This window comes from Nannobrachium achirus (genome assembly GCF_963921795.1).
Source record: "Nannobrachium achirus genome assembly, chromosome: 17".
Taxonomy (NCBI): Eukaryota; Metazoa; Chordata; class Actinopteri; order Myctophiformes; family Myctophidae; genus Nannobrachium; species Nannobrachium achirus.
The window spans coordinates 41,607,289-41,619,788 of NC_137824.1; the positions used below are offsets into that span (position 1 = coordinate 41,607,289).

General features: G+C 43.0%; 1 protein-coding gene across 1 annotated transcript in view; it reads right to left on the reverse strand.

The window, feature by feature from the left end:
• Window positions 1–12,500, reverse strand: part of tenm2a (teneurin transmembrane protein 2a) — a gene marked incomplete at both ends in the record, with an annotated part of 398,840 nt that overhangs the window by 112,862 nt on the left and 273,478 nt on the right. Inside the window, 3 exon segments of the mRNA XM_080746746.1 lie at window positions 11,233–11,263; window positions 11,265–11,378; window positions 11,381–11,474. Coding sequence (XP_080602872.1) covers window positions 11,233–11,263; window positions 11,265–11,378; window positions 11,381–11,474 — 239 coding nt within the window.

Consider the following 12,500-nt stretch of genomic DNA (forward strand, 5'->3'; position numbering starts at 1 on the left):
TACACACATGATACACTACCGGCCAATCACAGCTTAACTGCCGGGTCTTCAGGAAGTAGCCTCGCTCAGCTACAGTGTTTACCATGGTGAAGGATTCTTAACCTCTTAATCCCCAAATCCTGTCCAGAAAAGATGCGTTCTACCCCTCCACGGATTTGTATCGGTCGCGGGGGTTTGCGGCGCCGCTCCGGTGGTCCGCGAGTGACTCCGGGCGAAAAACTGCCAAAAAAAGCAATACCGCTACTGACCACTAGTTTAGCAACTTACACAGTATAACTTTAATAAACTCAATACACTCAATTTAATTTAAGCTTGAGTTTAGGCATGTTTATTCGTGTGCACTGCAGTGTACTTATGATCTATGTACAGCAGTGTTTCTCAAATGGGGGTACGTCTACCCCTAGGGATATGCGGGGGTACTGCAGGGGGTACGTGAGAAAAAAACTAGAAAATGGTAATGTGTATTTTAGTGTTATGGTCAATGATAAACATTGACAGACTTTGTGTGAACCTGCTCATCTGTAAATTGTCAAACCAAATTACATCAAAACCTTGATTAGCACAACCGTTATTGAATAGAAAGCAATGTTTATTTGCCATTATGCTGTTTTATTTTGAACATATTGGCATGGGAGCTGGACATTTGATGACAATTTTTTGCTGTAGTCAGGGGAAGGGGATACACGGCTTCAGAAATCAGTATAATACTGCGAGAACCACTGATGTGCATGTGTGCACTATGTGCATTGTGACATTGTTGGGATGTATGTGGGTTCTGTGATGTAGTGGCCATTGGTAGAAAAAGTACTCAAATGTTTTACTTAAAGTTATACCATGTAACTTTTTTTATAAAACAAATCTTAAAATTGTCCTAACTGTTAAATCGCTAAAGTTTTAGAACACCCACTCTGTTATTTTCAGCTTCTGAAGCCTTCTCTTTATATGTTTTCTATGAGTTGTGAGGGGGGGAGAATTTCCCGGCAAAATGATGTCATCTCCCACATGATACACTACCGGCCAATTACAGTGCCGATCATACACCACCGGCCAATCACAGCGAGTCTTGCTGTCTCTAAAGGAAGTAGCTTCCCTCAGCAACTGTGTTTACATTGGTGAAGGAATCTTGCTTGCTACTCCCTCAATCCTGGTCTAAAAATGACGGGAATCTAAAGCTCTACGGAATCGTATCGGCGAGGCGGAGGTGCTCGTGACGGCCGCGGTGGTCCGCGGACCCCCGTTCCGGTGGTCCGCGGCGACTCCGGCAGAAAAAAGCAATACCGCTACTGACCACTAGTTGAGCAGCTTCCACAGTACAGCTTTAAGTAAAAGTATCAATACTGCAGTACAGTAATACTCTTGTGCAGAATGTCCCATTTCACGTTTTCAAATGTACTGTATGTTGTCAAATAATTGGAGTGGAGCAAAAGTACAATATTTGGACTCCGAGAGTAGAATTAAAAGTATTGGAAATTGGAAATACTAAAGTACAACAGCACTTAATAAATGTACTTAAGTTACTTTACACCACTGCTATCATGCGTGTGTATGTGCATTGTGACGTTGTTGGCATGTGTTGGCATTTTATCGTATTTGGACATGAGGAGAAGCATAGCTCCATAGCCGGTAAGCGGGTTTCAGCCACCTTCAACAGGAAGCTCCATTTACTGCTGTAAACAAACTGTCCAACAGGGATTGACAAAATAACTTCAAAGAAAAGCCATTTGAAGGCTCCACAGGGGGTTTGGGAGTTAATGGAAAAGTTGCAAAATACAAGTATTCACTGAGGTAAAGACGCTTTCACAGACACAGGCTTTTTGGAGCTATTTTGACAGTCCCAGCTGCCTTGGACTGCTTGTTAGCAACAAGGGGATGGTAAAAGCCGACAAGGAACTTACAATTCTGTGCATGTCCATGTCATGACGCTTTTGGGGAAGTTAAATAAGGACGATGTTTTCCCTCGCTTTCTCCTCTCTTTTATTAGTCTACCGGTGATTTTATCACATCCAGCTTCCCAAGATGCCAAAGCTTAATTCACAGAATCTATAAGGCATCATAGCCTAACCAATCAGACTTTTCCAGATTTGCAGTATGGCCATCAGTTGGTGGACACTGAACAAAACAATAATATTGCCTCTGAATTGCTTCTGTCATTTCTGATTGATGGAACAGTTTTAGTTTACCTGAGCCCCAACAATCCTTCAATGGATAGCAGATAATAGTAATCAAATGTAAGAGATATTTAACACCTTGACGTCCGAAATAGAATGGTGGTTGGTAGATTAGCCGTGACATTTCTATTATTGTATTGTGATCTGAGACATAATATTATGTTTATAAACATGACCCCGCAGCCCCTCCATCTTGAACAGCGCCGCTGTTTTTTCTTTTTTTTTTTTCCCCAGGCCAGTAACTCACCATGATTTTCTCGATTTCCGTTGGGATAGAATGGGGGTTTTGGCCGATCGTCGATGTCCCCGTGCGTTTCGCGTGCGCGATCCTTTCACGTAAATGTCCCCGCAAATAGTCCATGTGTGACTGAAGAACAGAACTGAAAAGTTTCGCTAGCATAGCCCCAAGCATGGCTGCTGTAGGAGCTCGAGTGTGCAGACAGCAAACGGATGGCTGGGAGTAGCCTTGGAGAAGGAGAGGCGCTGACGTCACCTCTGCTTCATGCACGGTCTGCATGAGCTATCAGTGCACGAGTGGTGACTAGGGAAGGTTAGACGATCGCCGATTTTCGGATCAAAAGCTTTTATTCCGGTTTTAAAGACAAAGTCCGGGAATGTACGACGTGGCTGAGAGTCCCTGGGGGGATGTGCGATATAGTACGGTTTTAACATTAAGGGGCTCCCCTTGGCTTAGAAGGTGTTAAAGTCAATCTACCTCATTTTGTAACTCTACTTTCATATGAAAAAATAAATCATAATAATTGCTCATCGATACATACTGTATTATACTGCATTCGGTGACATATCCCCCAAATTCTCCATTGTAATGATATCATAGCTGCCTGAAAGATGCAGCCACTTCATGTCTTTCCTAAAGTCGAACCAAGTAACTTGGTAACAGTTTTAAACTTGATTTGGTGGTTAATTTAATTCCATTCAGACTTCAGCCATTACAGAAAAAGCGAGAAGTGGATCTTATAACATCACAGTGTTATTGCATGAAAGACATGCAGTATGAAAGATTTGATATGATCTCCTCCTATCAGCTGAAAATAAGTGAGTTTGACAATTTCCTCCCCCGTGGTGTCTGGGATGGCTAAATCTGTCTTGATATCTATGCATTATCTTCATACTTACAAACCAATTTCAGTTTTGATTCTCTTCATTTAACCCCTGGAAAGTCTGTTTTAACCGTACGCTCCAGAGCAGGGCAGCAAGCCAGGGCTAAACCTAACATTAGGTGAAGGCAGGGGCGTCACACCAGATTCTGGGCCCTGGGTACAAGGATTCACTGCGGGCCCCCCATGAATGTTAACTATTGAAAAATAGCAGATATACAAGCTCACAGCGCGGCACCGAGCTTTCAATAGCTAAAGTTTCAATAGCCTCCACTTTGGGCCCTAGTAACTCAGTCCCACCCCTGTGAGCTTGTAGAGCTTGCTATTTTTTTTTAATCTTGAAAATGTGTGCAAGAAACCTATGTTTCCATGTCAGTGGTGCTCAAACTTTTTCATGTCAAGGACCCCCAAAATGATATGTATTTGGACACGGACCCCCATCTCAAAATATTTAGTTCCAGGGACCCACCCAGAAGCAAAATTTGAGTTACAAAGATTTGCACACATTTTCACGACTTTTCAAAAATAGTAGATCTACAAGCTCGCAGCGCAGCACTCGGTGCCGCGCTGTGAGCTTTCAATAGCTAAAGTTTCAATAGCCTCCACTTTGGGCCCTAGTAACTCAGTCCCACCCCCCACCCTCCCCCTTGTGACGCCCCTGTGTGACTGTTCCATTAGCTACGGGCTAAAATCTCACTTTGCCATGAGAAGGGACTTTGCCATGAAAGCGCCCCATGTTGACTTAAATTATATTTACCTCTCACTGCCATCCGCAGACTATAATGATATGAATGAATAACTAGCTAGCGGTGTAACATTGCATGCACTCATTTCATTAGGGCCCACGGCTAGGGTTGCATTCCAAACCGAGCGATTTGATTGAACTAAAGGAGTAAACAGTATGTATAACTATAAAGCGAATGCTTTCACATTTTTTATTGACGCGGCCGTGATTGCTTGCGAGGCAGCACCGAGACTAAACACACAAGAGAGGAAATCCAATGAAGAACACCTGTGAACTTGTTTCATTTCAACCACACGAAGTGTAAACTGCATGGCACCAGTGCTCTATAGCGACTCAGCAAGAGTGAGACCTTGTAAATGAAGATGGTGATGGACAATGAAAGAAAGAATATTACGTTTGTTAAGTACGCTCAAAGCTATTCAACAGCTAACGGGACCGTGCTAGCAAACGATGGCTGTGCCCACCCACAATGCATCAGGAAATATTTAGAGCACCTTGGCGTCTTTAGAGCGCTTCCACCCCTCCTATGTTTTGTCAGCTCGACGTGTGTGTGTGTGTGTGTGTGTGTGTGTGTGTGTGTGTGTGTGTGTGTGTGTGTGTGTGTGCAACGCTCCACAGAGGATGGGTTTGTCTGAGTGCCCAAGGCTAGGGGCCTTGATCCGCTTTGGAGGACACACATATTGCTCTCAAGGGCACTCCATTGGGATATTCATGCACATACGCAGGCGCGCGCGCACACACACTTCAAGCGAGGACAGGCTCACACACGGTGGATAATACACACACACACACACACACACACACACACACACACACACACACACACACACACACACACACACACACACACACACACACACACACACACACACACACACACACACACACACACACACACACACACACACACACACACACACACACACACACACATTTTCATTTTCTAAAATGTTACCGGTATATAGAAAAAAAAGGTTTTGGACAATTGACAGCAACGATAATATATACCCCGGCCTACTATGAAAATGTACAAAACTGTACGCCTGCCAGCATGAACTTTTCTCCTCAATCCAGTCCATGTAAAATAGAACACACACACATTTTCATTTTCTAAAATGTTACCGGTATATAGATAAAAAAAAAGGTTTTGGACAACTGACAGCAAAGATAATATATACCCCGGCCTACTATGAAAATACAAAACTGTACGCCTGCCAGCATGAACTTTTCTCCTCAATCCAGTCCATGTAAAATAGCACACGGGCATTGAACCCTGGCATAGACTAGGGCCTGACTCAGGAAGCCGATTTTTCCATGTTCCCACATTTAAGCTGATTATTAGCATTTTTGGCAAGTCTGAGCTGCACAGGGCCACGGGCAGAGTGTACAATAGCACATGAGTGAATGTAACCCACCATGTAAACCTACAGTGAATGGAACACAAATAGAAAAGTGAAATGAACATAGCGTCGCTGTCGGGTGGAAACCTTGTATGTCCAAAACCGTTGGTTTTGTATTTATCATTTTAAAAATGAATTAAACTAGTGAAAACAGCCGATCTATAAGCACACAACGCCTCGCACCGCGAGGCGTTGTGTGCTTGTAGATCAGCTATTTTCACTACTTTTGTGCAACACTTTTGTATGATGAAGTAGGGCTTTAATTTACGAAAAAACATTCAAGTTTTAAACTTGGAGATACAAGGTTTCTGCCTGACAGTGACGATAAGCTGCTGTTGGGTTCGCTCTCGGGCATAAACCGTGTATCTCTTTTCATAATGTAATGCTATTGGTCATCCTTCATAGCCTGGAAACCAGACGAATCTGCCATTGCAACAAAACAAAGAAAGAAAGTGCCCTCGGCAGATTTGGTCAGGCACGGCTATCAGTTGTGATTTTACTCCCTCCGAAGTAGTGAGGGACCAATCAGGGCCCAGTATGCAAATATGGGGTGGCTTTATCACACAGTGAGTGATGTTAGTCTGGCCATGCCAGGCTACATCCTTTAACCAATGAAGCCTTACTTATATAGGCTATTTTGTTGTATATGATAACGTAGCGCAAAAGTCGCAAAAACAGCAGATCTACAGCTACAAGAGCTTGTAAAATATTTGCCCGACATGCCCAAAATAGAGACACCAGATTGAAAATGTTTTTTTTTATAAATATTTAACCAATAAAAAGTAATAACAAGAGCTTGTGATAAAATAATAACCGCATTTGATCCACTGGAACCAGGTTCTTTTTTTTTTTAAATGTCCTTAAAAGTAACGTTTGTGTCTGACAGCGATGATCTGTGTCTGTGTGTGACGCAAAACCCACTGAGGTCCAGGAGTCCATGGATTCACCTTCGAGGTTCAAGGTTCAAGGTTGTACTTTATTGTTACGTCTTTTGTACAGGTACATAAGAGTAAAATTTGTTTTTGTTTGGCATCCTTCAGTCAATGCAGTCGTATATCAAAAAAAAAAAAAAAAAAAAAAAACAATATAATAACATCAAACCACATCTAAAAATAATAATAATAATAATCTAAAAAGGAGTGCAAAAGGCAAAAAGAGCAACAGGAAAAGAAAAGAGCATCCTCAGATGTACTTGTGCAAAAAGTTTGGCATATTCTATACGCCAACAGCATATTTTTCCAGTAGTTGCTACTGTACTGTACTTAACTTTTGTAAACATCTTCACAGAGTGTTCTATGTGCAACAGATTAATATATTCAACTTCACAGTATGCATTTATGTACAGTAGGTGCAATTCAACTTCACAAGGAGGGAACGTAAGGGGTTGGGGGTTGGGGGCTGGGGGGGGGGGGGTGCTAGCGATTCCTTTGATGCAACTCCCAACTGTGGGCACCTGTTCACACATTCACACTGACTGTATGAACTCTGGAAAGACAGAGCAACTCAGGTGAGCTGATTTTATATATATATATGTTACAGTCAGTTTGGTTAACTCAGTGAGACTGGGGTAAGAGCGCTCGTTTTGTCGTTCACCACACACCCCTACCACCACCTGGATCAATTCACCTTGATAACGCCTAACCCTAACCTCCGTGGGGTGAGGCGCTATCATTCCTGCCGACGCTACGTTGTCGTTGTCGTTGTTGTGGATCAAAGCGACTGCTTGTTCCGCCCCGCCCCGCGACGAGCACTCCTGTTCTCAATTTCACTGAAACTCTAAAAAACTGTGACATATACATGTATATATATCGTCACTGTCAGGCAGAAATCTTGTATCTCCAAGTTTCAAATTTGTACATTTCTTTAGTAAAGTAAAGCCCCGACAACAACAATACAATATGTATCTGTATATGTTTGTGTGTGTGTGTGTGTGTATAATATATATATATATATATATATATATATATATATATATATATATATATTTTTTTTTTAAAGGAGTCTTATATATGAATAATTAATGCGAAGGTGTTGAGAGGTTGTTTTTACTGCTGATGCCATAGTTTCCTCAGATTCCCCATCTGTTGACTCTGGTCCCAGGGGGGGGCGGGGTCAATACACAGTCACAGTGACACATCTGCTTCCTCTAGGACACACACGCACGCACGCACGCACTCACGCACGCGCGGACACGCGCACACACACACACAAATGCACACGCCCACAAATACACGCACAAACAGGTGAGGTTGAGGAGGAAATCAAATCAATACCTCCCCTCACATTCACTCATTCTCCTGCATACTGTACGTATTCTCTCTCTCCCTCTCCCTCTCCCTCTCTCTCTCTCTCTCTCCCCCCCAGTGGTGGAAAAAGTACTCACATTCTTTACTTAAGTAAAAGTATCAATAATGCAATGTATAAGTACTCTTACAAGTAAAAGTCTGGAATTCAAAATTTGTAAAAGTACAAAAGTATTTGAAGATATGAAGAATGTCTAATTGTGTAAAAGTCTTTTGAAAATAGGGTTCAAGTGGAAAAATGTATGTTTTTATAATCAAAATCTACAAAGTAATGGGTAACTAAAGTTTTCAAATAAATGTAGTGGAGCAAAAGTACAATATTTTCATCTGAGATGTAGTGGAGTAGAAAAAAAGTATTGGAAATTGGAAATACTCAAATACAAAAGTAAAAATACCTCAAAATTGCACTTAAATACAGTTACTTTACACCACTGCTATCAACCCCCCCCCCCCCCCCCCCCCCCTCTCTCTCTCTCTCTAGCAGATAGTTGTCAGACTCCGTCAGTCTCTGCCTCACTCTCGTTTCGTCCCGGGTTCCTCAGGTGCTCGGTAAGCATTTTCTCTGTAAGTACCTGCCATTCCTTTGACTGCATCTGTCACACGGCTGGCCCCAGATCAGTGAGCAGCCCTGCACTTCCCCGCTGGCTTGGTTAACTCCCCAAACAGCCTGGCTGTCCTGCACTGTAGGCTTTTCTTCCTCTGCGTGTGTTTGTGCGTGCGTGCGTGCGTGTGAGAGTGTGTGTGCGCGTGTGTGTTTGTCTGTCTGTCTGTGTTTACCTACTTGTCGAATGGGACTGCAGATGACTGATAAGTCAGAAACTTCTGATATGGCGCCGCGGGAGACTAGCATTTGGTTTCCAACAGCATTTTTTGGACGGATCGGATGGATGGCTTGGGTTTAGGGAAAGTTTTAACATCCACCAGAACAAAAACTAATTTCCACTTTCTCAGCTAGATTTCTTATTATTTTTTTATTATTTTGTTTACAGCTCAGTCATGATCACAATGCAGTTTCAGATTTAATCTGAAGACATGATGGTGGGGCTGCATAGAACATTTAACCACTTAAAGGACGACCACTTTTCCACCCATGTTCATATAATTGGTCCTCACTAATGTTCATGATAAAACAGCACTTTTTTTCTCGTACTCGGTCTGTCTCTCATAGTAGGGCTGTGGGCAGTTCAGAAACCCGCCTACCAGTGACATCATCGATGGGGAATCCAAGCCAATAGAAACGGCAGGCTTTAATGGAAGCCATTGTTCTTGCGATCTGTGCCCTGTTATCTGACTTAGCCTATTTCTTTGTTTCCTATTTGTCTATTTTTAAGGCTATATTTTGCAACTGCAAATCGTTGTAGCTTGTATGGAAAGTAATTTCACTGGTTTGTTCCTTCTCCAAATCCATGCTAACATGTCACAGATGCCCCTGTTCACTCAACGTCCCCAATATCACCATCTACCTCCCCCTCCACTGTAGCTCTGGGACTGGGACTCACATTTAAATTAACAATCTGGCAAAACAGTAACTTATTGACCTACTTCTGAACATCGCATAAAAAATGTAAAGGTAGTCCCTGTAGTTTGTATGGAATGGTAAAATAAACGTATAGAGCTCAAAAAACTATTTTAAATCAGGCTTTTTGAGAGTGTATTGTCTCTCTCTCTCTCAGACACACAAACACACACACACACACACACACACACACACACACACACACACACACACACACACACACACACACACACACACACACACACACACACACACACACACACACACACACACACACACACACACACACACTATATATCTCTTTCTCTCTCGCTGCTGATCGAGAATGCATTTCCATGTTAAATTCGACTTGGATGATTAGCAATCTCATCGTTTCAGCCATTCACTCAATCCAATTCAATTCCACAGGCTTTATTGGCATGACAATTGACATGTGTTGCCAAAGCACAATTAAAATGATGACATGAATAGCCTCGGTGCCTACCCAGGCATTCTGACATGAATAACAAACAACATGATTAACACAAAATCAATGAAATGACATAAATAAAGGAGATGGTGTGGGTGCGATGAGTAAAACATGATTTATCTGTGTCCTGCTCACTGTTGTTTACCACTCACTTTACAACACACACACAGACAGCAGTGGTGTAAAGCAGTGGTTCTCAACCTGTGGATTATTTTGGGGTATTTTTCTTTACCAGAGTATTTCCAATTTTCTGTACTTACTTCTACTCTTCTCGAGGCAAATATTTTACTTTTATTCCACTACAATTATTTGAACACTTTAGTTACTCTAGTAGATTTTAATTATTATTACAAAACATACATTAACCAGTCTATCTACAAGCTCATAATGTGTTGCATCGCACGCATATAAAAAAAAAGAAAAAAAGAAAAAACGTTCATTTATACAAAAAACTTGGGAATCTGCATAATGAGTATTTTACTTGTGGTACTTTAGTACATTTGATGCCAATACTTTCTTACTTTTACTCAACTAGTACATTTTTAATACCAGACTTTTACTACATTGCAGTATTTGATACTTTGACTTAAGTAAAACATTTGAGTACTTTTACCACCACTGACAGACAGGAATTGGCCCATTGAAAGGCATGTTGAAATAGCAGTGTGAGATGGGAACGAGGGCAGCTGTCCTACAGCTACGTAATGCTTGTGCATATTATACATCAAATCAAATAAAACTCATTTTCATCATGTGGACTGGCGCCGCAGACCACCACACTTATTTGACTCAATGAGATTTCCTTTGATAAACAACGCAGTGCTCAAGTGCACACGCTCTACTTTAGGACAAGACTAAATACAATCAACTGACATGCTATATGCTGTGTGTGTGTGTGTGTGTGTGTGTGTGTGTGTGTGTGTGTGTGTATGTGTGTGTGTGTGTGTGTGTGTGTGTGTGTGTGTGTGTGTGTGTGTGTGTGTGTGTGAGAGAGAGAGAGAGATAGAGAGAGAGTGTGTGTGCGTTGTGCGTGCGTGCGCGCGTGCGTGCTTGCATGTGTGAGTGTGTGTATGAGAGAGAGAGAGAGAGAGAGAGAGAGGGAAAGACTGTGTCTGCTATTTTCACTATTTTAAATCATTATTAAAATTATAAAGCCTCCCCCTGGCCAGCCGGGACGCCTGATGAAGGGGAAAGGAACTGGTTGGAATAACGCGTTCCTTCCACGTGCTATCTCCACTTGTCCAGCCGGGGAAGCTCCCCCCTGTCAGGTGAAAATAAGCAACTTGGACTCCTCATGTCAGTCCGTTGCTCTCCCCAGGTTGGCATAGGGAGTGTAGCGCCCAGGATTACATTAGATATTTGACACTCAGGTGAAAAATGGGTTACAAAATCGTGGGATAAAAAAGAAAAGAAAAGAGAGATAAATATAAAACTAGCGGTTTTGGACATATACAAGGTTTTCACCCGACAACAACGGCGCGCAGGCACGCGTAACCCCTCCCCCCCTCCCTACCTATGAAGTAGGACAGCAGGATGGCCAGCAGAGGCGGCGGCAGAGATGGCCGTGACGGCGGCACACTTCCAGCTGCAGTACTTGGACGGCTTCTTCAGCTTGAAGGCGGAGCGCGAGAAGGTGTTCCGGGGGCAGCAGGCGGGGGGGGCGGCGAGTACACCGTCCCCGAGGTCAGAGGGTAGCCGGGCGACGAGCTGCTGAAGAGGGGAGTGGTCCCCGACGAGGTCTTGAACAGGAAATGCCTGGAAGGAAAAAGTGAAAAGTGATGACTCGTCACTAAACCATCACTAAACCATAGTTTTGTGGGTCCGTTTTTAGCCCGAGGAATGTTTTTCATGCAAAACAAATGCTTGCGATGCAGAATCACGAATAACCCCTAGTTAGACCCCTCACATGCTACTTAAAGAAGATTTTTTTGGGGGGTCTTGGGACCCAAACTTGAACCCCCTGAATTTACCCTGATCCACTAAGAATATAATGGAAAACTTTCAAACATGTTTTTTGGATGACCCTAAGGATCATTAAAAACCCTGGATGTTTACCATTGCAATTCTTTTGGGTCAGGCCCTTTTTTAGCTTAGATTGACTGGCCTAACTACGCCTCTGGCCTCCTGAAAGGTGAATTTTCAGAGAGAGAGAGAGAGAGAGAGAGAGAGAGAGAGAGAGAGATGGCAGAACATACAGTGTGGTTAGTCACGGACGTTTGAATGTCATTCGTGAATCAATAGTTTCTCCGGGGGACTGTTTTCAAATCAATTTTGCTCTTTAAAATGCATTAGAACGCAACGGTAACAGGATCTCGACCAAAAGCTCAGCCTCAATGAATCTGATTGAGTCGGATTGGAATACATAACTCCAGCAAGTTTCAGGGTCTCTATAAGTTTGTTTTTCATACCGTACTGAAGTTAATGGAACTCGACGGCTTCCTCGGAAATCTAAAGGGGAACAAACACACACCGGCCGCGGAGGGCACGCGCCAAAACAGCCAACCGATACGCCGCTGTTCTATTTCTAGGTGTTGCTGCGCGGTGAAAAAGTTTTTCCCCACTGGGGGAAATGAATGCGCCGCATCCAGTTGGTGTTTGGTGGGGAAAATGGTCATCAGTAATATCAGTTATATCAGTAATGTCAGTGTGTGTGTGTGTGTGTGTGTGTGTGTGTGTGTGTGTGTGTGTGTGTGTGTGTGTGTGTGTGTGTGTGTGTGTGTGTGTGTGAGTGTGTGTGCTTGCGCGTGCGTGCGTGCGTGCGTGTGCGTGTGTACACAGTAT